The following is a 25,346-nucleotide window of genomic DNA, read 5'->3' on the forward strand; positions in this document are numbered from 1 at the left end:
ACTGGTTATAAAACACAAACAAGTCACTGCATCACAGTGGTGAACACTAGCCACGTTGGAGACTTTTCTGCTTACAAACACGGCCGGGTAAGCAGTCAGGACTGCCACGTGACCTGCAATCTTTTAACTGGAAATTCTAATCAGTCCCGTTGTCAGACCTTTGTATCTCACTGCGGCCCCTCCCTTACCCTCCCTCTTGCTTGGCAAGACAGCCACCCTCTTTGCAGTTCTCCCGGTGTTCTTGCAGCTGCTTTTCTAAGTACCGCGGTCTCGCACGCTTTCCAGCACGCTCCGTCTCTTTTTGTCTGCTCCAGCATCGCTCACGTTGCCAGATGTCTTTGTGGGAAACATCTTCACGGGATTTTGCTTATAGATCTCTCGCCTCCTGAACCTAATGCTGACCACGGGCCAAAGACCTCCCTGAGGGACCCCAAGCAGAAACTAACCCAGGTTCAGAACTGCTGGCATGAACGCTAGGTGTGTGAGTTTACTTACAACTGTAGGTTGCAGTTTATGAGGGCACACAAACAGCAGTGAAAGACAGATTTTTTTTTTTTTTTGTTCCTGGGGAGGTCTGTTGTTTCTTGTGTTTCTACTGCCGCGTCTACTCCACCCACATGTTCTGTCTCAGAGATTAAATCTGAATGTAGGTGAGCACCCACCAAGTCAGACTGCAGACAGACACTCTTCCGCGTACGCAGAGCTTCCCTTTCATGCATCACGATGATTTTTCTTACCAAGAACAAGCATGGCTCATTAGCACAAAACTGTATTTTCAATAAGGTTAATACTCCAGTAAGGTGTAATTATAATCTAATAATTTAACACTCGGGAACACTGTAAAACACATGTAAAGGACTTTGATTACTACAGTCTACAGAAGGACCACAAAAGCTATCTGCCGTCATTACCAAGTTGGTTCACGTTGGTGGATTTAGCGCGTAGGAAAAGCATCGCATGCCGCAGAATTAAATTTCATTTTACAGCTCTACTAACCAACTGTGTGAAAACCGGAATCTGTCCCCATGGCTCGTGAAGGATTTTTCCCATAACATCACAAAGAAACAAAAAACCCAAACAACAACAGTGAAATTTTGCAACTGTAGCATTAATAGGACCCTGCTGAAGTCTAATTTCAAAAATTCACCGTCTCTGAGGCATTTAATACCAGATTTTTGTTTCTGTACCATTCTTTTTAATAAGAGCATCTAATTAAAACATCTGTAAAATGCTGACAGTTTTATGTAAAACTTGAAAAACAAAAACGAGAATCTGCTCTAAATGAGAGGGAAAGAGATCAACAGTAGTTATTATTAAACAATGGCGATACTTTGAAATTAAAATAACTTCTAAAATAATCTCTACCTTTAAATTAGAGCAGAGCAGAATCTCACTCGGTGAAATCACTACAGGCTGACTAAGGCTCTGGTAGTCTTTGAGGTTTATTTACCTGACTATTTCCAGTGGGTTTTTCAGTTTAGCTTACTCAGCAGAAGAGCGTGACACTTCCCAGACCGGGCTTTTCATCAGTGATTTCTTGAAAAAAAAACCCAGAAAATAAACAGAACTCTCTACCACGCTCCTGGTGTCGTTCAGGGAAGCGGCCGTGTTGGCTGCAGCCTGTCTGTCTCCCCTCCGAGGGATCTGCGGTCCTCTGCCCTGTCAGGACTCGAGTGGACGGAGCTCACTGTTGGTTTTCTGATGCAATGCATGCATTGACCCTGTGACCTAAATTTCCGAAGCAAGAGTAAAGGAAATGATGTGGCATAGATGGTTCTGCAGACTAACTATTCCCTTTCTCATAGCAGACGCTCTAGGATATGTTCCACTGCCTCTGGGAAATTCTCACAGGTTAAGTAAGGAGCTGGATTGATTTTGTCTTCATCTGCTGGTCGATATTTACCTGTAACAGATTAACAAAATGAAGCATTTACCAAGCTCCTTCGAGCATCCTTTTTTTCCCCCAACCCAAAATTACAGCCTCCTCAGATCACTAACCACCAGACACGGCAGCAGGAATGCCCATCTGAGGCCGTCCTGCAAGAAACATCCCACAAGTCTTCCCTAAACAAACGCTGGGCCCTACTGAAGGTTCCTCCAGGGGCAGCTCCGGTTCAGCATTAGTGTCACCTATGCACTGGTCTCACTCTGCTGTACTGGCACCATTTGCTCGCTGGCTATTCAGATATTCATGCTGCAGGCTCTTGAAATAATCGTGTTATCGCCTTCCTTCTGGCTTTTGTGAGGAAGGGTGGCATCACTTGCTTTCATTTTCAACATGATGGAATGTGTGGCATAGCAGCTGCCGCCCCAGAAAGACCTTACCCAGCCCCTGGTACCATCGATAGTACTGGTAATACCTGTCAGTCCCTTAAGGTTCCACTTTTGTCTGAAGCAAAATGACTTTTGTAATTACCAGTGTAATTAGTAGGGAATGTCACCAGAGTTCCTGAATGATCAGATTTTACATTGCTACGACTGATTTTGGCAATCTAAGATGTCACAGTAACAGTTCCCTCTGTTCTTTGATTACTGCTCCGGATTTGAGAGTGATTAGAGCACAAAAATTCACGCCTACAGGATCAGCCGCCCCCATCTATGACTTTACGCCATCCTGCCATCAGCTCGGGGTCTGCGCTCTAGCCCTGTCGTTGAAACGTTAAACAGAACGGCCTGTCCCGACTTAAACGCGATGTACTGCTTGACAGGCTGCCACGCTGCAGCTGGGGAAATGTGTCTGCTGAACTCACCCCAAAATGCACGGGGTGGTGGGCTCGGGGTGTCCCAGCACCCCGTTACACAGACCGCAGGAGTGGCGGGCCTCCGCAAAGCACCAGGGCTGGTGCCGGGGCTCAGGGCGTACCTTCGCTTCGGGAACAGGGGCTGCCAGGACCCAGGGCCAGACCACCGAACGCAGCGCTCTCCCCCCAAAATGACCGCTCTGTCAAGCACTTACCGGTCCTCACCAAAATCCCACGCATGCCCGCATTTTGGGCGCCGCCAACGTCATCCCGGCAGTCCTGGGATGGGACAGAACGGGAGATCGGCTGCTTAGCGGTCACAGACACCGTTAACAAGTTTTTTCATGACATTCTCGGCTTTGGACGTCACTAAGCAGCCACCTGAAAGCAGCTACACAGAGTCAAATCTTTCAGCTACCTATTAAACTGTCAGAGGAATGAATGATTTACTGCGTGCTTTTTGCCTGACCCAATAGCGACCGAAGTAAGAGAACTAACCCCACGAGCTACACGTTAAACCCTGCAAGTTTTGACGGTTCAATTTTCACCCCTCGTTTCATCCCAGGGCTTTTAGAAGGATCAGCCCGTGGCATCTGGGAGGCATGACGCACAGCGGAGACGAGCCCTACGTGAACAGGCAGGTGGTAAGGTATCTGGTCCCCACGTACATCACCGATCATGACGGCCTCCTCTGGGGCGCAGTCAGTCCCCCGCAAAGCTTCTAGGAAGAAGGTCTTCTCCGGCTTCCCCACCACTGTCGCTTTGGTGTCCGTGGCGTATTCCAGCCCAGCCACAAAAGGCCCAGGGCCCAGAGCCAAGCCGTCTTTTTTCTTGAAATACCTGGCTTTATGTATAGCTATAAGAGGAGCACCATCCAAAACCAACCTGAAGAATTAATAAAGAAGAAAGTGCAAAAATTATATTAAAGAAACGGTACTTACAGCTGAAGGCCTCAACAGGCTTTTGTTTGATGACAAAACTCCCACTGACTTTCATTAAGCCCCAAATTACAACGCAAGCCAGCATTCATTTGGAGAGTTAAATGAAGCTCCTTCCTTTCTTTTCCCCAGAAACAACAAATCCCCCAAATAAAAAAAATATTATCTTGCGGATTTTAACAGGTAACTGTTTTTAAATCCTGTCTGTATCTCTCCCATGATTAGGCCCATTACTCTAACTAAGCAGCCTCACTTTTTCCCTAAGGCAAACATCCTGACATTGGAACCCGTCCGATTTCCCCAGGCAAAGATTTTAAAACACATTAACCACAGGCAAGGGCCGGAGGTAGGAGTTTGATGGCCTCAGCCTTGATCTCCTTGGACTGAGAACACAGCAGTGCCTTCAGGCTGCTGCTGCCAGGAAACCCGCAGCCCAGCAGCTCTCAGGGCTGTTGGTGTCACCCGTAACAGCCAAACAGCTGCGTGTTCCCAGCGGCAACGGGTGTTCAGGTGAGTCCCAGGTAGAAGGTGAATCATTTTACCTTAACTTCATATTTTAACGTTGGAGGAATTACAATAGTAACTTACACGGAAAGGCACAAAGACATTAGGCACATTCACACCCCACCAGATTCCCCAGTTAACAGCGTCATTAGAAACAAAGCTGGATTTGGGCTCCCTGCTATGGGGAACCAAAAATTCCAAGTGAAGATAGTTCAAAGCAACAGGTCAGCAGATTCCTAATGCTTCCAAGTACAATAAAAGGGTCACAGAATGAGGCTCGTAACACATGGTACACTGGTGTTACAGCGAGGGTCTTGGCCAGACACAGCCCCTGGGAGCCCCAGGAAGGGACTGCAGTGGTGGTCTGAGACTGGGAACTGCTCCCTGCCCACAGCTGAGATCCTCCCACCTTCCCCAGGCCCACTTCTGCCCCGACACACCAGCGTGCACGCTCCTCCTCGGGGTTCCACAGTCACCATCTCTGCCTGCCAGCTGACCTACCTGTTAAAAACCAGCACGGAACACAGGATTGTCTGGAGTGTGGGGGGAAAAAAACGTAAGGGAACATGTAATTAAGAAACTGCCGTTGCTCCACCGATCTCAATCAGCGTCTCCTTAGCCTCGCTACCCTGTCGCCCCTCAATTCGCTTCACGCCTGCTTGAGGACTCCTGTCCAACGCTTGCCTTGTGACGCCTTCGTGGCAGGGAGCGTGTCTCGCTAGCACACGCAGTGCCTGAACAGTGGACCCGTGACAGCGAAGTAATAAAGAGGCGTTTAAGAGGGCTTGCTTTCACAGCAGCTGGACTGAAACTTTCATTCTTCCATTTCTGTTACCTGCCCGGTGCTTCCCCCTTACAGCAGGCGCAGCAGCTACCCGTCCTGCAGCAAAGGGAAGCCTGCGTAGCTGCTGCGCTGCAGGAATCCTCCTGGTACGAACTGTAATAAAGAATGGCTAACTAGCCTTTAGAAAGCTGGCTTTTAGAAAAGAGCTGCTGACCAGCCTTTAGAGATAGGGAGGGAGGCTGATTTGTACTGACCCTTATGCATATCTCCATGGCTGGGTAACACACACTTTGAAGATGAGAATGAAGCAGAATCCGCCAAGCGAAGGACACCAGGTGGAATTCTCCCGTCAGACTGTGGGGCTCAAGGAACACAAAAGACTAAGCAGGAGAGACAGGGAGGGCAGCGAGCAAGAGCTGGTTCTGTGAGCTGGGAAAGCCCCAGGATGGCGCAGGGCAGGCGCCACAGGGCAAGTTCAACAGTTCAACCCTGAGGAAGACTCGGACCTTCATCCCCAACAACCACCAAGGACCCCTGACGGGGGTGTAACTTGGGTGGACTGAGGCGGGACTGTGGGAGGAACTTATGTTAATGAATTCCTGGAAATAATTAGAATAAACCAGCCTTTTCTGAGAAATGTAATGAATAACCGTGAAAGCTGTAAATATAAGGCAAGAACCCTAACGCTTGGGCACGCACGTATGGAAGGAGCCATCCCCCGTGCTGCCTGGTGCCCCCATAAAGAATCCCTGCTGGACAACACCGAGTTGTTATTGGGTTTTCTCGGATTCAGAACAAGCACAGCAACGTTATTGCAGTCCTCCCTCCCCAGCCTCAGTTTCAGCGCAACAAACACCCCCCAGACAGGATCTATAAAAAGCTGAGGTAACAACGGCCAAACGCTTCCCGTTCAGTTTTACAGCACGTCCTTCAGGTACTGCAGGCAACTCCAGTCTTTATCTCAATGGGTAAGAAGGTAACTGGCAAAGCTGGGGGGTGAAGAGGAAATGTTGGCCGTTATCTTGGGGGCAAAAAGAAGGGCATCTTTTTCCCTTAACCCCACCTGATTTACAGAAAACAAAACCTTGCTTCGCCCCTTCACTGCCTTTCTGGAGCTCTGCTGTGGCTCTGCTCAGAGAGGCTGGCTTAGGTGAGGTGTATGCTCCTTGGAGGACGTCTCCTCCTTCCCACATACTTGCAGAGAAGTCTGAGCAGTATATAAATAATACTATTTCACTTCACTTAATTATCCACTTCTATTGAACCGAAGCATTCCAAAGCAAGCCCAACAAGAAGAGAGCTGGCATGTGCATCTGTGAGCAGCCAGACATGCTCACAACGGGAGGATGCCTCTAGGACACAGAAAAATTTAATTTGGCAGCAGCACCACAACCGCTTCCATCCAGCAGTTTGCAGGAAGGGTCTCACCTGAGAGAATTCTTTTAAATGTGGCATCAAAATCCCACGTATACAAAACCAGAAATTTAGTCTCAGTCATTTCAAATGGTGCCTAGAGAACGGCCTTACTCTGTGTATCTCATTTTGGGACTCATATTGGGCTGGATTTACCCAACCTAATGTCAGATATCAACTAAGTAGTTGCCTACCGGGTAATTAGTCAGCCTGGGCTCTTCACAGTCAGCGGAGGGGAAAAGGCACTCCTAGGGCACAGTTCAACTGTCCTATTTTAGGCACTGCTAGGGGGAAAACGAATGATGCCTTACAAGCGCCTCCTCTCTCCCTCAGGAGCCCAGGTCACCAGCTCAGATGCAGGCACCAGCACTGCAGGTATCTGCGTTTGATCAGATTCACCCTTAAGTTTTGCTGTGAGCAATGCAAATCCCAAATGACCTCATCATCTGAGCAGCAAAGGACAAGGAACATGGACGCAGCACAAGGCTCCAGAAGACGAGAATGTGGCCAATCATTATTATTTCCACTAGACCAAACAAAACCGACACGGGCAGAACGGCCTACCCTGGGGGTAGAGCTGGGGGGAAAAAACCCAGAGGACTGGGGGAAAAACCCAGAAGAAGTCGGTGAGATGTTAAACATCAGACAGACCCATCTTAGGGCCTCTGCCCAGGATGAAACACAGAACCAGGAAAACACTGGGCAAATCCAGCAGAGATCCACAGAGGATGAAATCTTCTTCCAGGCGGACAAGTCAGCCGAGAGGCTGGGAAGGCATCTGCACAAGGCAAGGTGAGCTGGAGGGCTCTGCCTTGCTCAATACTCAGCTGCACCACCCAGACAGCGCTGGATATGGGATGCACAGGCAGCACGGGTGCCATGCCACCCCCAGATACATCTCTCTTGGGCAGCAAGGCCATGCCGGGCCCACTGCCCCCTGCAGGGGACTGGATGTGGCCTTCACCACCTTCTTTCCGTCACCAGAGCCGGCGTCCAATTCCATGTTTAATGCCAAAAGCCCAAATCCAACCTGGGATGACCTCACCCACCTCCACAGGGCCAGTTCTGCAGGCTCTCCTGCATGGGCTGGCCCAGGGAGGCCTGGAGCCCTCAGGGACTCTGAACGTGATGAATGGTTTCTTGTTTGGAGCGTCCTGGTCTCCAGCCCGAGGCAGCTAATGACTATTATTCAACAGCTAATATATTCATGACAGAAATATCAATAAACAAAATGATGTAAGCACTGGAATACACGATGGGTTAAGTTCATGCAGTTGTGAAATTAGAGTCCACTCATGAGTGCGCTGTAAAACTCTAAAATCAATGCCACTGGCAACATGCACTAACGAGGCAGACAGAGAGTCAGTTTGAGTCAATACATGTTCTTAGGAGACAGAGCTGGCATGCAGATAACGACAGTATGGGCTTCCTACTCCAAGGAGCCACCGTAAGACACTGGTGAGCCGTAACTGACACTCCTCTTCAGATGCAGTGGTTTTAAAGACAGATTAAGGCACTTGAGATCAGTCTTTTTTCCAGCTCCAAGGTGAAAAATCGCATGGTAGCCATCATCCCGTGAGCAGAGAGCGGAAAGGACTCGCTGCACGTATCCTAGCGCAGCAGGGAGTTACCCAGCGTGTTAGGAGGTGCCCTCTTCAGCTCCGAGACAGCGCTAACGTTGGTTACCAGCTGCCCACAGGGGTTAGCACTCCCGCAGCCGGGACAGGCTGTGCAGGTGGGTGCTCCATCCTCCATGACGAGGCCAGGCTGATCAGCTCGGCCTAAACCACTGCAGAAGGACAGCGGGCTCCCAGAGCTCCCAGCGGAACAGGAGGGAGGCACGGCAGGCCCTGCTGGGGTGACGGGGAAGGGGCGCGCTCAGGCGACCCTTCCCTGCGCGTTTCACAACAGACAAAACCTCGTCACCGGCACGAAGTTCGGCGACAGGCTCACGTCCAAACCTTTGAAGCTAAAGGTCTTTTTCAAGTTAAAATCAAGAGTGCCGTGCTGAGCTAGAACTAAAGAGAAGGACGCATGGCTACGTGCCCCTGCACACTATTGCATCCTCGGTCACGTACAGTCACAGATAAATTTTACCTGATTTACGCCTTAATCCACACACAAAACAAAGAGCTTTAGAAATAAGTCAGACTGGATCAGGTCCATAGCTCATCTAGCCCAGCACATTGTGCTGGGCGCTCCTGAACACACGATGCTTCAGAAGAAAGCGCTACAAATCCTGCACTAGGTAGATAAGGAATAATCTGCCCTAAATAACTGGATTTCCTTCCCTGTAATATTCGAGCTCCAAAGGCTGAGGTTTGAACACAGAAGCCGTCTCTCGAATACTTCCCAACATCCTTGAGTTTGTCTATTACCTCTTGAAGTACTGCAAACTTTTTCACCTCGGTGACAACCGTGGCTGTACTTCCACAGCCCATTTACAGACTGAAAGCTACGAAAACCAGGGCTGGACTGCCTGAGGGTCACGATTAAGGTCTCAAATCCACCAAGGTTAGCGTCTCTCAGACACAGAGGAAGACTCCATCGCCACGCCATGTAAGGGTGACATGGCTACCACCCTCCTCTTCCCACACAAGCAGGATTTCCTCACCCATGTAGAGGTGCAGAGCCCAGCACAAAATAGCCACCACTCAAAAAGCCACGAGGACAGGCTGACTTACCGGAACGCTGTGTTCATCATCTCATAGTGGAAGTGCTCGGGAGCCAGTCCTACCACCACTGCGTTGGGGTCATCAGTGGCTATCCCTGGAAAATCAAAACATGACTCTGAGGGAGCAAAATTTTATTCATCCTTACTAGTACAAAGTTGACAAGTGCAACAAATCACTTCACAGCAAAAACAAGCACTTTCTGATGCGGACACATCACATATAGACTACTTTTATGTCTTTTAGAAATGTGGAAAGCATCTGTGGGAAAGGTGTTGATCTATCCAGACTCTGCCATCCTTCTTGACGAACACAACATTGCAGCTGGGGAGTTAACAGTGACTGTTGAACACTGATTCTCTCACTGCCTCCGCGGAAACGCAGCAGACAGCACAAATCGCTTTTTTTAACTGAACGACTTTCTGCTCTCTCAGAATCTCTGTCATTTTGAGAATCTCTTTCTACATATATTTATCTGCTTTGTAAGGCAGTAAAGCAGGAAGAATAGTGAATTCCGTCCAGTTTTTCTATTCCCTCTAGTCACAGAAAACTCCACTTAGGGTAAAAAGCCTGACTGTTGCTTTACATATCAGCCTGGTTATGATGGCAGAGATGGTATTACAGCATCACCCAGAAGTTGCCACACTAGATTAGTTTTGGCTCTTCTGGAAGATCTTTTTTTTTAATGTGGATTTGTCCCCTCGAGAACAGCTTGCACCTCCTTTGTCCTGCACTGCTCTGGAGGAGGATGACTGTTTTTACGTGGCACTGCCACCTCTGAACAGAACCAGCAAAGGAAGCAGACCAGCATCTACAGGAGAAAACAGGGGTACCAGAAAATTTTATTTATGGCAGGTTAAGTTATCAGCTGCATCCTGCACTTGCTGGGGTTTTTGTTCCACCTTCACACAAGGTACCCTCTGCACCTTTACTGGGACCACTAGAGCTCCCAGGTCTCCAGAGTGTCATCACAGCCTGCTGGCTGATGTCTCCTGCTGCGTGCCCTTCAGTCAGCTCCGACAGCAAAATGTACAGAGATGCCATGTGGATTTGCGACACCACCCAAAAGCACCTGTGTCCTTTAACCAAGAACGGATTACTTTTATCCACCTGTGACCAACTGTACAGATTAGCCAAGAATAGTTCAATAGCAGCCATCAGCAGGAATTTAAAGCATTCTACACTGTGCTTAAATGTTTCAAGAGCAGCACGGGGAGAATGTGAGCCAAACCGCTTGTAGCAAAAAGAAAAACAATCCCTTCCCGACCCAACCAATACTGATAATGCCACCAACGTACTCCGCTGATACCTCTGTCACAGAATCACAGAACAGTGGGGGCTGGAAGGGACCTCTGGAGATGATCTAGTCCAACCCCCTGCTAAAGCAGGGTCACCTAGAGCAGGAACGCATCCGGGGTGGGGTTGAGTATCTCCAGGGAAGGAGACTCCACAGCCTCCCTGGGCAGCCTGTCCCAGTGCTCTGCCACCCTCAGAGTAAAGAAGTTTTTCCTTATGCTGAGGAGGAACTGCCTGTGCTCCAGTTTGTGCCTGTTGCCCCTTGCCCTGTCACTGGGCACCACTGACAACAGCCTGGCCCCATCCTCTTGACACCCGCCCTTTAGATGTTTGTAAGTGTTGATAAGGTCCCCTCTCAGCCTTCCCTTCTCCAGGCTAATGAGCCCCAGGTCTCTCAGCCCTTCCTCGTAGGAGAGATGCTCCAGCCCCCTCATCATCTTCGTAGCCCTCCGCTGGACTCTGTCCAGCAGTTCCCTGTCCCTCTTGAACTGGGGGGCCCAGAACTGGACACAGCACTGCAGGTGTGGCCTCACCAGGGCAGAGCAGAGGGGGAGGAGACCCTCCCTCGGCCTGCTGGCCACACTTCTTCATGCACCCCAGGATGCTGTCTTCGCCATCTTTTAGAAAATTAGCATCAGCCACTGTAAAACTGATGGAAAGATCCCAAACACATGGAGATTAAACTGACCTCGGTGAAACAGCTGCTGTCTCTGCTGTTTCGGACCCAAGAAAGCCGTCCCAAGAACACAGATACAGAATATTGCTGGGGGCATATTCCTCTTGATACGAAGTCAGGCAGAACGGACTATGAGGTTTCAGTGCTCTCAGAGCCCACAGAGGCTTTTCTCCTCAACACTTATCTTTCTGAAGATTACCGACTGGACTATGGCACTGAAATTTAACAGGAAATGTCTAGCCCCTGGCAAGATTAGAACCTACGTAAATTACACAGCCACGAGGATTTCAGCTCACAAGGCAAGGGGCAGGCAGCAGTGGTAAGCCATCCACATTTTTGCTGCCCTGACTTTAAATGAACAGCTGCACATATAATAGAAGGTTTTCGGTGCTTGAGTATGGTAAAAACGTGGGTATCTTCACCGCTCCTGAAAAAACGACATGCTTAAGTCAAGGACTAACTGCCCTGGCTTCAGGCACCTGCCAGACATGTCCAAGTTAGAATATATCATCTCCTACTCCCCTTATTGCTGAGGGAGAGAAATGGGAACATCTGCAAGTAAAGCAAGTTTTAACCAGGTCTTAGAGATGTCAATCTAGAGAAGTCAGGGTGCCGAACCTTCTGTCACTAATCAAGGTATCAGAGCACATAGAGTGAGATCTAGATGTTCACTACAAGATAAGTAACAATAACTACCTGGAGATTTTACATTTAATAATAATCTATTAAGAGAAAAATACCCTCCTGCATGCGCCTACACAAAGTCCTTTCAGATCTTTATGAGCAAAACCTCTGTACCATAGCTGAGGGAAACCTGATTTCCAACAAATGGACATATCCTTGCTGTAAAACAAATCAGCACTGGCAGGTGCAATAAATCTCCAATGATCTGGTATTGGATAAGTATCACTTTTTTTTTTTTACACTGGAAATTAATAAAAAAGGATACAGTTTTACCCGAATTCCTGACTATTTGAAGGCTTTGGCTGCCATTTCCACTACTCCTCAAACAGCTTCAGACTGTTTAATGTTAATTTAAAAAGAAGAAAGGACCTTTATGACTCTGGAGACCCACATTTCGGGCTTCATAATGGCTAGTGGCATACACACGATTGTCATTGTACAAAATGGAGAACACTGTGTCCTCAGCAGCTCAGTAACTTCCCCCGTGTTGTTTCCTCAACACCTCACCTGTGAAATCAGGCAGGGCCTTATCATCCACCATGAGGAGAGGCCGCACCCGCTTTTGCTCCAGAAGATTTCTGGCTGCTGTCAGAGACGTGAAGATCTCGTTTTCCGCAATGTCAAACCCCAGCTTCGTCAGCCTCTCCAGCAGGTCTCTCTTGCACTCCTTCGTCGTGTTCGTCACAAACCGAATGGTAACCGGAGCGCCGCGCAGCCTGATGGATGAGGAGCAAAGGCAAATTGGCCACAGCATCCCCCTATTCACACACTCCTCTTTGGGACCGAAAAAGGACCGTTTGTCTACAGGCTGCAGACGAAAAGACTGTAGACGTCCCGGAGTACGGGTGCCACAAATGAACCATGAGGTTGTTAACTTCTCTGGACTGGAGGGCAGGGCAGAACAGATGGCAAGAATTACAGACGCCAGAACAAGACCAAGTCTCCCCTGCTTTCCTTCTACCAGGAAAAGCCAGGAGGAAAACGCTGGCTCCAAACTCCATCTTCATAGCAGTAACAAACACATCCATGATCAACAGTAACGAGTTTAAAAAGCAATTTTAATTCAAAGTGGATAATCAGTAAACCAGCCCTGTATTCTGGATCAACAGCAATCTGAACCAAAATAAACAAACTGAAGAACCTTGTTGTTAAATTAATATATTGAACACCACATGCCAGGCGAATTTCACAGCAGCTGTGGCTCATTCAGAGGTGCAGGATGCTCTAGGAGCCTGTGCTACCTGCACGGCGATTTTATGTCAGCCTTTGCAGCCATTTCTCCCTTTACTAAGGAACACCAATATCACATAAAACCACATTATTGGCCTACACTGACAGTACATGCTACCAAACAATCAAATAATTTTAAGTGACAATTTCAACGGCGTTCTCTTTAATTATTCCCCCACCATCACTTTCTCTGTTGCTATAGAAACAAAACACTGGCATCACGACTGCATGGAGAAAATCAGAACAAAGTTGGTCAACACTGGAGATTTGCTTGCACCTGCCACTTCTTTCTCTTCTCTGGTCCCCTGCTCAGAAACATGCACTGACCTTCACAAGTATGAACTGGTAAAAAAGCCCCCTGGCTGTTTATGTAAATATAAATATTTGTAAAATACGACTGAGGTTGTTTACCTAGCAGAAAGAAACTTTAAAAATAACAAAGCAAAGCCTTGGCTGAAAGACCAAATGAAATGAGAACTCCTCAAAGGATGCCCTGCTCATTATTCCAAGTTATTCCGTTATTCCACCTCAGCTCACCACAGATCGAAGGGCTCAGCCATACAATCGGGTTCCTGTGGTTAAACAAAGCACCGAGGAACAGCTCAGCTGAAGCGACTTTGGTGTACATTGGGTAATTCAGGTTAACTTGACTACTTTGGTAAAGGATGTAGTCCCATATGAATTAGCTGAAATGCTCTAAATATTAAGTCTTTTTCTATCTAGAAAAGAGAGCAACTTAGGAAAGCTGCAGGGGCTCAGGTGATACGTGGCAACTTTTCAACATCGAGGCCCTTCGCCCATTTCTCTAGGTATTAATACAGGTGCAAATAAAAGCAAAATTTGGCTGCTTATCCACGACAGCGTAAAAAGGCAGCAGCTTCAAGCCCATTTACTTGAAGAAGCGCCTTTGTGCACACAGCGCTGACAGAACCGACCAGAGGAAAGGGAAAAAGGGAGCTTGCCTCTTCAGAGCTTCCTGCGCGCCCGGCACAGCTGAGTCTTCAACGTGAAGTGTGCCGCTGAGATCCACCAAGACAGCTTTCAGCGCGCGCCGAGCTGCCATCCTCCCTTCCCCAGGGAAAAGGCAAACAAATGAAACAACAAAAAGCCGGTTAGCAGACAATGGATAATAAAAATACGGAACTCAGTTAAGCGCCTCGTTTGTGCCAAGCCCGGTATTACTCAGAACATTACTCGCAGTATTCAATGGGCCCCTTTAGACAGAGAAATAAAAGGCAGTGTTTAAAAAAAATACATAATTGATGGGGTGGTATTTTCCCAAAGACTCTATATATGGAAATCAGGTGCCATTTGTTTTTTAAGTGCTTTTATTTGTGCGCGTCAAAAAATCCTCTAAACAGCTAAGACTGTTGGGAAGAGGATCATTAGGTCTGGTATTGCTGGTTCAAGGCCTCAGCAAGCACATTCCAGCAAGTCCCATCGACACCAGTGGTGCTGTTCAACTAAAAATAAATACAATACCGCTAAGTGATGATACAGTGCTCTGACTATAAAGCTCAAAATGCTCCGCAAAAGGGGGTATTGTTAACTCCATTTTTGTAAGCAAGATCTAGGGTGATCCAGCCCTCAAGACAATTCAGGTGCCCTGACTCTTAATGTTTTTCAGTGGCTGACTGCCTCTGTGCCAGCACAGATTTAGCCTAGAACCTCTCAGGGCTCAGGGATACTCAGCACCCCAAGGTGTTACGCCCTCCTCTTGCAAAGGGGACAGTCAAGCAGTTTTTCTACAGCAAGCTTCTGCGTCACACGAACAGGTACAGGAGACTCAGCCCAGAAGAGAAGCCAGCACTCAAAGGGTAAAGGCACTGGGGAAGAGAACAGTGAGGTTATGTGCAAGTCATCTGGCTCAAAATCTGTCTTCAAAAACTCGTACTTCCCCTTGTGTGTGTTGCAAGTGCTGGATTTTGCTCCACAAGCAAGTTTGCTGAGCTATTTCTTATCAAATGTCCAATATAGAAGCTTTTCTCCTGTTTGTTAGACAGTAACAACTACCTGATCTGTCATCACTAGCAAGTCAGCACAGCTTTAGGTTGAGCTGTTTTGGCTGAATATGTAACACGTATGTACTTCTAAAAAACACGCAGAGTACTCAGCACCATGATTAGAACCTGCCTGAATACATTTAATTTTCTATCAGGACAGTTTTATCTTTGCAGACAGTTTTATCAGTGATCACGATCATGTGAACTTGATGTCTCAGGTACAAGACACAGGGGCAGAAAAGTCTGAAACTCCACTTTCATTATTCCTGCTGGTTCTCTGCAATAAGAAGAAAAAAAAAAAGCTTATTTTATAGTATGTCTGTTGCTACACAGGCCAAGGTTCAATGTTGGCGACACAAAGCTGACAACAGAAATCCTAGGGGAGCTTCATGAGTTGCATCGGAAAAGAGGGCACCAGGTTTCTTCTCTGCTTAAAAGCATCTTCTCTGCTCAAAATACTTACTGCAGACAAAGTGCCTGAACAGAATGGAATTTGAATGACTTCACATTACCTCCACGACAAAAAAAACTCTCTTCCCTCAGGCACTTCCAACTCCCGGCACAGGGAATTTTGAGTGCTAAGAGAGATTAAAAAGAGGACTGAAGAAGGTGCTATTACATAAACTCTCTAGCCGAAGCTAGAGCTGCAGAGCAACTGCACCATGACTGCATGGGTAACACAGCTAAGGAGTGAGACAGGATATCCTAGTTTAACAGAAATGAGAAATTTTTTTTTACTCCTCTTTTACCCTAGATCTCTGTTGGTTCTATTTACAGTGTATTTATTCAGTCAGTGTAGAAGTTATTTGCAAAGTCAGCTTTCAGTGTAGACTAATTTTAAGTATAAAGTTCATGGCCTAGCAAGAAAGTCTTTAAAAACCTTCAGTATCTCAGTTTTCACCACTGCAGCCCAACACATCGGGGAACCTCACCTTCATGCCGGCATTACAGCTACAACAACGGGATGAAGCCATACGGTAATTCAGGCTGGTCTGGCCATGAGGGACCATCCAGTTCGACTCCCACCTGGTCTCTGTCTGTCTAAGGGGCCTACAGGCCCTATAGGGACACAACAAGATGCTCAGGACCTACGGGGAAAGAGGCCCTGTCCCCTTGCGGGAAGGCTCGTAACGGCTCAGATGTGTTGGAGCCACGGAGGGGCAGATGCACATGGCAGAGGTGCCCCACGCTGCCCACGCAGGGCCGGCCTCCCTCAGCCCCTGTGCCCCTTCTCCCCCAGACCCCACCACCGGGCCATCCCGCAGGGCCTTCGCCATGCCACCAGCAAAGGCCAGGCCCTTCCCCCAGCTGATGGCACAAGCCAGGCAGCAAAGCAGGAGCCCCAAAAGCCACTGGCGAGCCCCAGAAGCCACTGGCGAGCCCCAGGACAAAGCAGCGGAGCGGCCGAGGCTCGGGAACAGGCTGCGTTGAGGGGAGTGGGGCTGCGGGCCCCAGGGCCGCCCACCCAGCCCCACAGGGAGCCCACCCGGCCTTCCCTGTGGGCCTGACATTGCTCCTTGAGGAGCCGGGGGCACAGGGAGAGCCTCCCCGCTCGCTGGGGAGCGCCGGGGCCGGCCCCCGGCCCCACAACGCCTTCGAGGACGGACGCGACTTGCCCTCCCTTCATCACGCTGCAAAGGGCATGATGATACAACTACCCTCCGCACCCCCGCCCAAGGAGATGGTACCGCCTCTTTGCGCCAGTTTACAATGGGCAGGTGGGCTGGTCCATTCTCTGGCGGGGGAGTCTTCGGGCTCGGCGGCCTCCCCTTTCCCGTGACGAGCATGGTTCCGCCCGCCCGTTCGCGGCCGAAGAAAGCTGGCGGACCCACTCGGACGAGAGGGGAGAGCAGCGTGGAGGCCCTCCCCCTCCGCGCCGCCGAAACTAACCTGCCTCTAGCCGCGCTGCCGCCGCCCCTGCGGCTTCCCCGCCGCCCCGCGGGGCCCTCACGGAGCCGGGGCTGCCCGGCCGAGCGCCGGGACCCGCCTGCCGCCGGCGCGGCAATCACAGCCGTGGAGCCCCGGCGGCGCTCCGCCCTCAAGGGCCGGTATCCCCGGCTGGCTCCCGGCGGTCGTCGACAGGCAGCGCCGCGGGCAGCCCGCGGGGGCCACGGCGGCGCTGGGGGCGCCTCGGCGGGAAGGGCGGGAAACGGTAGAGGGGGTGACCGGCCCTGCGTCCCGGGGCGGCGGGCTGAGGGCGGGGGAAGGAGGCGGGGAACAACCGCCTCCTGCCCCAGCCGGCCTGGTCTGCTGAGGGATGCGGCCCTGGAGCGCTTCCCGGCCGGAGCCGCCCCGGGAGTGTCTGTGGACGTGCTGGAGATCGGCTCCTTACAGCTACTGTGTTGTGAGGACTGTGCTTCGGCTGGGACGGTGGCAGGTCCCAGTCGGTGGAGACCAGTCTGTAGCTGGGGTGGCGGTGGAGACCAGTCTGTAGCTGGGGTGGTGGCGGAGCGTGCCCTGCTTTATCTCCAGGAGAGGCAGCTTGCGGAAAACACGGGCAGATGCAATCGCATTTTAAGCCACTGCAGTTAGGGTTTCGTTAAGAAATGAGGGCAAGTAAATTAATTAAGTGTGGTATATCACAGCTTTGTATTGTGATGGTGCATCAAAAAAATCCAGGGTATGTAAGATTGCACGGTTCTAAATTCATACCGTTGCAACCTAATGTGAGACACCAGGGACAATTAAAGTGAGATCGAGATTCGTTTGTTCACGTACAAACACATTACCTTCCTGCTTTTCCCTTCGCCTGTCCCCACGCCCTTCAAAACAAAGCCTTTAACTGTACAGGTATACAGAAACGATCCCTCGTTCCCGCCTGTGTTTGTACTAAAGACTCTCGTATCCCACAGTCTTCCTTTTCCCCGCACAGGCAGCCACGGCTGGTACCGCCACACTGCAGTCCACTGCTGTGAGAGCATCTTCTGTTTACAAATCCTTACTAGAACCAATTATTCTACACCAGAAAGTCTTAGTCCTCACTCCGATCTGTAACACGTTCTGGTTATTGCCATTTCTGTGCCAGGTAGGGGCGACAATGCTGCTCACGGTTTGAAGCGACTACTGGAGGGCAGGCTACTTCGCACACGGAGCTCTTTGCCAGGTGGAACCTTTTTTTTGGCTGTTCCCCACCACTGAAGAACCCGAGCCCCTGCCAGGTTTGAGGTGCTTCGCCTTGTTTGAACTCAAGTCACAGCAGACTTATTTCAGAACTGCTCAAAGCCACACGAGGAGGCAGCAGCAGTGTAGTTACTCCTTTGCTGTTTCTCTCTACGCTCCTTTCTCTGCCTGTCTGCTGGCTGCCCTTTTGCCCTCTTCCCTGCTTATTACCTGGGAGACCAGGTCTTCAGCCGCTGCCCCTCTTTGAATAGCTATTTTGCATCTGCCAGGTAAAACGCATCCCAGTTTTGCCTCAAATGCAGGATTCTTGGTGCACAGAACCGCTGATCCTTCTTACTGCACGTGCCTAATCAATTTTTAAATGATCTGCCCCCGTGCTGTAAGCCATGTATCGAAACTTCAGCCTTTCTGAAAGGACAGAAGGAGGGCAGAAATTACTTTTCACCCGTTTTTAAAGCTGTTGATTATAATCTTCAGTACTGCCTTTCATTTTAGTAAGAACTAGTGTTTTTAACAGTCAAGAAAAGGAGACAATACGCAAGCTGTGCTTCAAATCACTCAGTGCTCCAATCCAATGCATCAGCAATGGAAACACCTACCACCGCTTTTTCACAAAAATTTCACAAAAAGGCCTGCATACCTTCCATGTTTTATCTATTCCTCACACATACCGTCCAGTTCCCGTGAAAGACAGATATTTGAAAGTAACTGATCCAGACTGTACCCTCGTCGCCTCTGAATTACACAAAGATTATTACAAAGAAATACTTTAGATCTACCTGCTTCAGAATCTAAAGACTAGCACGATCCTATTCTGCCTCCAGCCAATGTTACCACGGCTCATCAGGTTTGCTACATAAACCTAAATACAGCTTCACGGCAAAGAAATGGTACTTGCAAGCGCCACAGGGATGAGGAAAATACTTAGTGTGAGAACAGTAACTCTGGTATCTGGAACAGGACGAAGCTGAGTTCTGGGATACTCCCACTGTAGACAGATATAGAGCGAGTTATGAAAGACAGTGCTTGACTTAGAAATTCAGAATTTATTTACAAGTTTTCACTAAAAAAAAAAAGGAAACAACATAAAACTCTCCTCCTGGATAGACTCTACTCTGCAAAACGGTTTGCAATTGAACTGCAATTCAATTGCAGATCATTGAATTGAAGATCATTAAATTCATTTACACATTTTACAGGTTTATCTTTGTATACAACAGCATATGCTTTAGTCATCAAGAAGTCGGAAGAAGGGAGGATAAACTAAGCTGTTTTTAAAATAATGAAACTGCTGGGTTCCCTTTGGCCTCCCCGACTTCAAAAAGAAGCTCAAACACTTTAGCAGAGGAACAGACAGAAGAGTTCTACCTTCTCCAAAAAGGTGCATGAGAACCTGGCTTCTTCAATTCCGACTCGCTACACAGCATCGGACCTAACCCAGCAGTCTTAATTGAGACCAGATCTGCACCAAAGCAATTAGCAATATTCTCTGCAGCAGAGCTGCAAGATCATACCCATAGTTTCAATTTCAAAGTTGTTAAATTAACACAGGAAGGTGGAGGGCGGGGGAAGCAGCAGCAGTAACGGAAAAGGCTGCAAATTCGCTGTTTTTTAACAAAGAATTGCACTCAAAAAGGGCACAGTATTCCCCTCTCACACTTCCCAAGAAGCTCAGAATACAAACGGGTCCCCCACTTCCAACACACTAATCCCCATAGATGCTTAACACATGTTCAAAAAAGTGGAATAATCCTTGACAGAACAGTAATAAATGCTGATCACTAGTATCACCTGCTACTCTAAACTAACACAGAGTCGCCCAGCTTTAGGTACAGCTTTTTTTTGGGATTTTGCATAGCAATTGCACCTATTTTCAACTTACTTCACCATCAGCACGAAATATGACTGGTTTGAAAAGGCTACAAAACGCCAAGGGGAAAACCCTGGTCTCAAGCGAAGCAGGAAAATTCAATTTCCAACGCGAACCGAATCAGGACTTTACCCAGCTGGTTTTACGTCCCTCAGCGCGACAATTGTGCTTCCGCAATTTACAACACGTTCTCTAAACAGTGGTAGTAACCGAAATAAAAAACACTGTTGTTTTTCTTAACTGAAAAATAATTTGGGAAGCGTACTGAAGGAAATTCATCCCTGAGTAACGAGACATCTAGAGACCGCGACCTACCGGCCGCCATTGCGCTGCTTTACGACGCGCACTCTGACGGTCAGCGCGATTCACAGGCAGCAACAGAACTCGTCGCAGTCCAATATATTCGCAGCTTCGTTGCATTGATCCCATTATCTTGTTTAATGAAACTGCAACCGAACGTTAGGAAATAGGATAAATAGGAATAGTGTCTTTATTATTTTAAGTTGAGTGTCAAATTGACAGCTAAACCATGCTGGATCCCAGAAAACTCAGAGCAGTGATGGTTAGCAACTTGCTTCTTTGGGCGTTGAAAAGATTTTCACCGGGCGTCTTCAACCAAACAACAGGAGGAGAACGATTGTAACAGAGTTCACGGCTATTAACGGCACTGTAGGGGGGAAAAGAAAAAAAAAAAAAAAGAGTAATTGTGAAAATGTTCTTTCCCACAACACAAAGCGACAGACCTTCACGTTACCTTGGGAAACTACCTTTTAAGGAGCAAAATCAATCAAAATTTTAAAAATACACTGGATTTTCTTATGCAAAGATCAGTATCAGTGGAAGGAGCCAGGATCAAAGCCTAGGATACTAAAAATTAGCAGGAAGCAACAGCACAAAAATTTTTCTACGGCCCGTCATGTTTTAACTTCAACCCAAACAACTTTTCCTCCAAATGAAACTAAACCGCCTCAAAGTCAGTTTCTACCCTTGGCTTTGCTGTGGTTTAGAAGAAACGTATCTGGTTTTACCCTGTGGCAGGCAGATTGTTATTTCGTCTTTATCATCACCTATAAAAGGCATTTTTGGTGTGTTTTATAGTGAAAAAAACTATCAGTAACTTACAAATTAGGAGTCTATTTTTTTTTCCCCCCATCTTTTGAGGCACGTAAGCCTGGCTTACCTTTAGGAATCCCACGAATTACATTTCCCTCACCAGGTACTTTATATAAAACTGAATTTAGCCAAGGTGAAGCTAACTGCACCCTCTGATTGACCACCGAGCTTCCCCCCATCTCCCAAACACCGGGGAAAGACAAGGCACAGCAGCGGCACCACAAGCCAGAGTCAGGGAATGTTTTACGCTCTATCAAAACTAGGGCACCTTATCTGGGACCTGCGCCCTCCACGCGTGAAGGACAGATTGATAATGATGAGCAGAAATAGCAGCTGTTTGGTAAATGAAGAGAGTCAAAATACTGATGGTACTTCATTAAAGCATGGGAACAAAACCGGGCAGACAGTATTGAAACAAAAGATTGTCACTTACCTCTCATAACGGTTCGTACAGATCGAATAAGGTTCGCTAGCTGAGCCTTAATTCCTGGCTCCTCTCCAAATCCTCCAATGCCTTGATCATTTCCCCAGCCGACTGTGTCACAAAAAAAAAAACAGCCAAGCATGTTAGGAAAAAAAAAAACAACCCCACCAAACCAAAACCATGCAACAAATGCTATCGGCAATATTAATGAGCGATCTGCTTCGAACATCATTAAGTTTATACTAACACCGAAAAACAAACTACAAACCAATCAGCTTTATTCCATTTTAATACAATATACGGAAAACTGTTAAACCTTTTAACGCAACAGAACAGATCAACGTTTCTGTGAAAGAAGTGTTTAATACTCTGCTACTCCCTGCCTGCCAGAGAAACAAATTGTTTGGCTTCAAAAAAAAAAAACCCCACCAAAATAAAAACAAACAAACTGCATCTGTTCACAGTCCTTTACCAGAAGCGAAAATAGCAAATGATTGTTGGGTATGAAGTGATGCTTCGGCACTGAGAAACGAGCCGCGCGGCAGAACGCGGCCCGCACAAATTCCAAATCGGGATGATGATTTTTGTAACTGCTATAAAAAAAACAACCCCAACAAACCAACAAAATGACCTGGGAACTTTTCAGGGGGCGACAAAAGTACTGAAGATTTACCAAGGCCTTAGAGGGAGAAACCGTTCCCCACCTGCTGCAGGGACGCAGAGCGTGTGCGGTCCCAGCAAGGGGACCCGGGATTTTGGAGTCCTGCTGGTCACAGCCCCAACCCGTTTGGGGAGGAGCGGAGCAGAGGAGGGAGCGGCTCTCAGTAGTCTTGAGCTGCACCGCACAACCTGTGAGTTTTTTTGCTCCACTGACAACTTTCAAGTGATTTTTTTTTTTCCCCCTCTTCTCTTGTCTCCCTCACTCTGCTGGCACCGGGCTGGGGGCTGTAGGTGGGTCTTCTCCCTCACCGGCTGTGCCAGCCACTGCTTCCCACTTGCATGAGCTTGGAGTTATCCCCAAACCTTTTGGGGACAACAAGCGGCTTGATTCATCCTGCCTGTTCCCACATCTCCCCTTTCCTCAAGCCGCTGCTCATCAGAAAAGGCAAAGACAACCCCAGTCCCAAACTAAGCAGGTCCCTCGCGGTGGGGGGAGCAGGAAAAAAGGATAACTATCTGCACTCCTGCCGAAAATCCTAACTCAGCCTGACTTGGAAAAGTCAGGATTCTCCAGATCACCAAACTGGGAAGCCTTGGATCACAGGTAATTTTTTTCCTGGGCTTTGCAGCTCTTTGTTTCAGTGGCTTTTCTGTGTTTCGTTTTAAAGGCCAAGGATGCCCCACCTTGGGGATCTTTGCCCAGTACCCCAAAAACACGAGTGTGAACATGTGCAGCATCAAAAAAAGGCACGATGAGATGAAAAACCACCTCAGGCCATCACACTGTCCTGAGGCGTGGCATAAATGGAGATGAAACAGAAACGTGCAGGAATAAACCACTCAAATAATGAGGGAAAAAAGAAAAAAAAAAAAAAAAAAAAAAAAAAAGACAGACAAAGCAATGACAGCAGAGACATCAACCGCACCGGCAGAAAATTCAACTCCAAGACCAAAAACCGTGGTTTTATACAAAACACCGTCTGGTGCGGGGGGGGGGGGGTGGGGGAGGAAGGCCGCAACACCGGGTCCCACGAAACCCAGTGGGCCGGGAGGGGCCTCTGCGGCACCGGGCGGCCCTCCCGCGCCCGGCAGCATCCCCGAGGGAACCAGCGGGGCTCCGGGCGGCTCCTGCCTTCCTGAGGCCCCGCCGGACCGGGGGATGCGCAGGGAGAACGCGCCGCCGCGGCCGGGCCCAGCCCGGGGCCTCCCTCCTCCTCCTCCTCCTCCTCCTCCCCGCCGCCCCGCCGCCGGTCGGCTCACCGCGTCGGAGGAAGCGCTCTTCGTGCAGCACGGCCACGGCGTTCACGACGAGGAGGGCGGCCTGCAGCAGGGAGTACAGAGTGAACGCCATGGCCCGCCGCCGCGATGCGCCGCCGCGGCGGGAACCGGCGCCCGAGAGGGACGTGGCGGGGCGGGGTTCGGGGGAAGAAGGGCGGGGGTTGGGGAGGGGGAGGGGGTTGGGGAGGGGGAGGGGTCTGAGGGCGTGGCCTGTGCCGTTTTGCTGTGGCCTCTTGCGAAACGGCGGGAGGTGGCGGGAAGCGTCGTCGCGGTGTGGGGCTGCGGGGAGGCCCCGTGGGCATCACCCCTGAATGACGCGATGTTGGCGGAGGTAGCCAAAAACGTAGCCGCTTTGCATCCGAAAATACGGGGTCTGAGACTTAATTTTACATAAAATTTTACTTAATTTTAATTTTTTCAGTACGTATTGAGTTATGTTTTCATTCTAGCAGGAAGACAGCTTGGATCCTAATCGTTTTTCATCCAAAATGTAATGACTGCAGAAGTCAAAATTTGTTGCGGAATCCAAAATAAAACGATTACGTTTTATAGTGGATTGATCGGGGCGTCCGGGCACTTCTGCAGTCAAATAACAAAAATAATAATAACTGGAGCTCGAGGACACTGTGTAGTTATTGGTGCATAAAGATACTTTTGTTTTCCCTTGCGCCTTTCTGTCCGATTGGCTGAAGGGGGGTGATTTGCATAATCACTCTGATTTTATTTCTTGGAAATCATACAATATGCAAACCCCTTAACTCTGGATGGTTGATGGCTTTTATTGCTCAATCAGAGTACAACGATTTGCATAATCACTGTGCTCTGACGGTTATTAGACCCGTTTGCCGTGGCAGAAATGAGAAATTCGTGCTTAATGTGGTGGACTGGAGAGACCCCATCTCGATTCTCTGCTCTGCCACAGACTTCTGATACGATCTGGGTAAAATATTCACAGTTTATCAATATTACCTCTCCACGCTTCAGCTCCGGTTCAAGATCCACTCACCAGCAAGCATGAGATGATCTGATTCTTCAGCAATTAATTAAGCGTCGGGACCGTACAACCAGTGCATGCTCAGGCACCATGCGAAGAAACCCACACCTCAGCTTCTTGTCTTCAGCTTTCCTTTCCAAAACACTTGCTTTAGTGTAGTTGATGACATAGTATTATTCTTCTAAATAATCATTACTGTTAAATTACATTAGGTTTTAACAGCTGGAACTGGAAGCGAGAGAAAGCACCCCATTATTAGAGCCACAGCATACTTTTGTTACTGATTTACTCCGAAAATTACTAACATTAAATAAGGGAGATAGAGAACAAAAATCAAACGTTTTCATCAGAGTTTCGTCATCTAGTCAAAAGTATTTGTCGTTTCAGTCTCGAAAAGGAGTATAATCTCAGTTCAGGGAAGCGAGTAAATCATCTATTGCACTCCCAGTGGAATCAATACTGTTTAAGCATATGCTGAAGTGTTTTGTTATATGAAAGCTCAAAATATTTCCAAATGTTGGCTCTGATTCTGCAAACATGTGTTTGATCAACCTCACGTATGTCAGCAGTTAGTAGGAATACTGGCACATGTGAACACACACTTGCAAGCTCAAGAATTCCAACAAAACTTCTGTATTTCTCATCTGAATTTTTGAATTGGGTGTGACTACAAACCTAAAACCTATCAGTTTAACGTTTTAAAATGGAGACATTTCTAATCACCCTGAAGTCTGCAGAAAGCTTTTTTAAATCATTCAAACCATCTTTTTCCCTGGGTCTATAAATAAGAAAAAAGACTGATCTTGATTTCCACCAAACCCCGTACACACAGAGAAAGTCAATACCAGGCTGAAAAGATTTCATCCCAAAGGTCATTACTATTTTGTAAGAAGTCGTGAGTGCTGGCATATAATGGCCTCACAAATGGAGCTGCCTCTTGTTCTCA

At 48.3% G+C, this 25,346-nt stretch overlaps 2 protein-coding genes across 2 annotated transcripts; both read right to left on the reverse strand.

Moving 5' to 3' along the window:
* Positions 1-1,799: 1,799 nt before the first annotated feature.
* HDHD2 (haloacid dehalogenase like hydrolase domain containing 2) lies at positions 1,800-14,001 on the reverse strand. Its single transcript, XM_009959084.2, has 6 exons — positions 13,901-14,001; positions 12,216-12,424; positions 9,065-9,149; positions 3,410-3,626; positions 2,957-3,020; positions 1,800-1,903 (listed from the first exon to the last, which is right to left on the reverse strand). Exons 1-6 carry the CDS (start codon positions 13,999-14,001, stop codon positions 1,800-1,802), a joined length of 780 nt encoding a protein of 259 aa, XP_009957386.1.
* A 6,541-nt stretch (positions 14,002-20,542) lies between these two features.
* IER3IP1 (immediate early response 3 interacting protein 1) lies at positions 20,543-23,479 on the reverse strand. Its single transcript, XM_086480140.1, has 3 exons — positions 23,389-23,479; positions 21,478-21,579; positions 20,543-20,598 (listed from the first exon to the last, which is right to left on the reverse strand). The coding sequence occupies exons 1-3, from the start codon at positions 23,477-23,479 to the stop codon at positions 20,543-20,545; spliced, it is 249 nt and encodes an 82-aa protein (XP_086336266.1).
* Positions 23,480-25,346: the final 1,867 nt, after the last annotated feature.

This window comes from Leptosomus discolor, chromosome Z (assembly GCF_034619465.1).
Source record: "Leptosomus discolor isolate bLepDis1 chromosome Z, bLepDis1.hap2, whole genome shotgun sequence".
Lineage (NCBI taxonomy): Eukaryota > Metazoa > Chordata > Aves > Leptosomiformes > Leptosomidae > Leptosomus > Leptosomus discolor.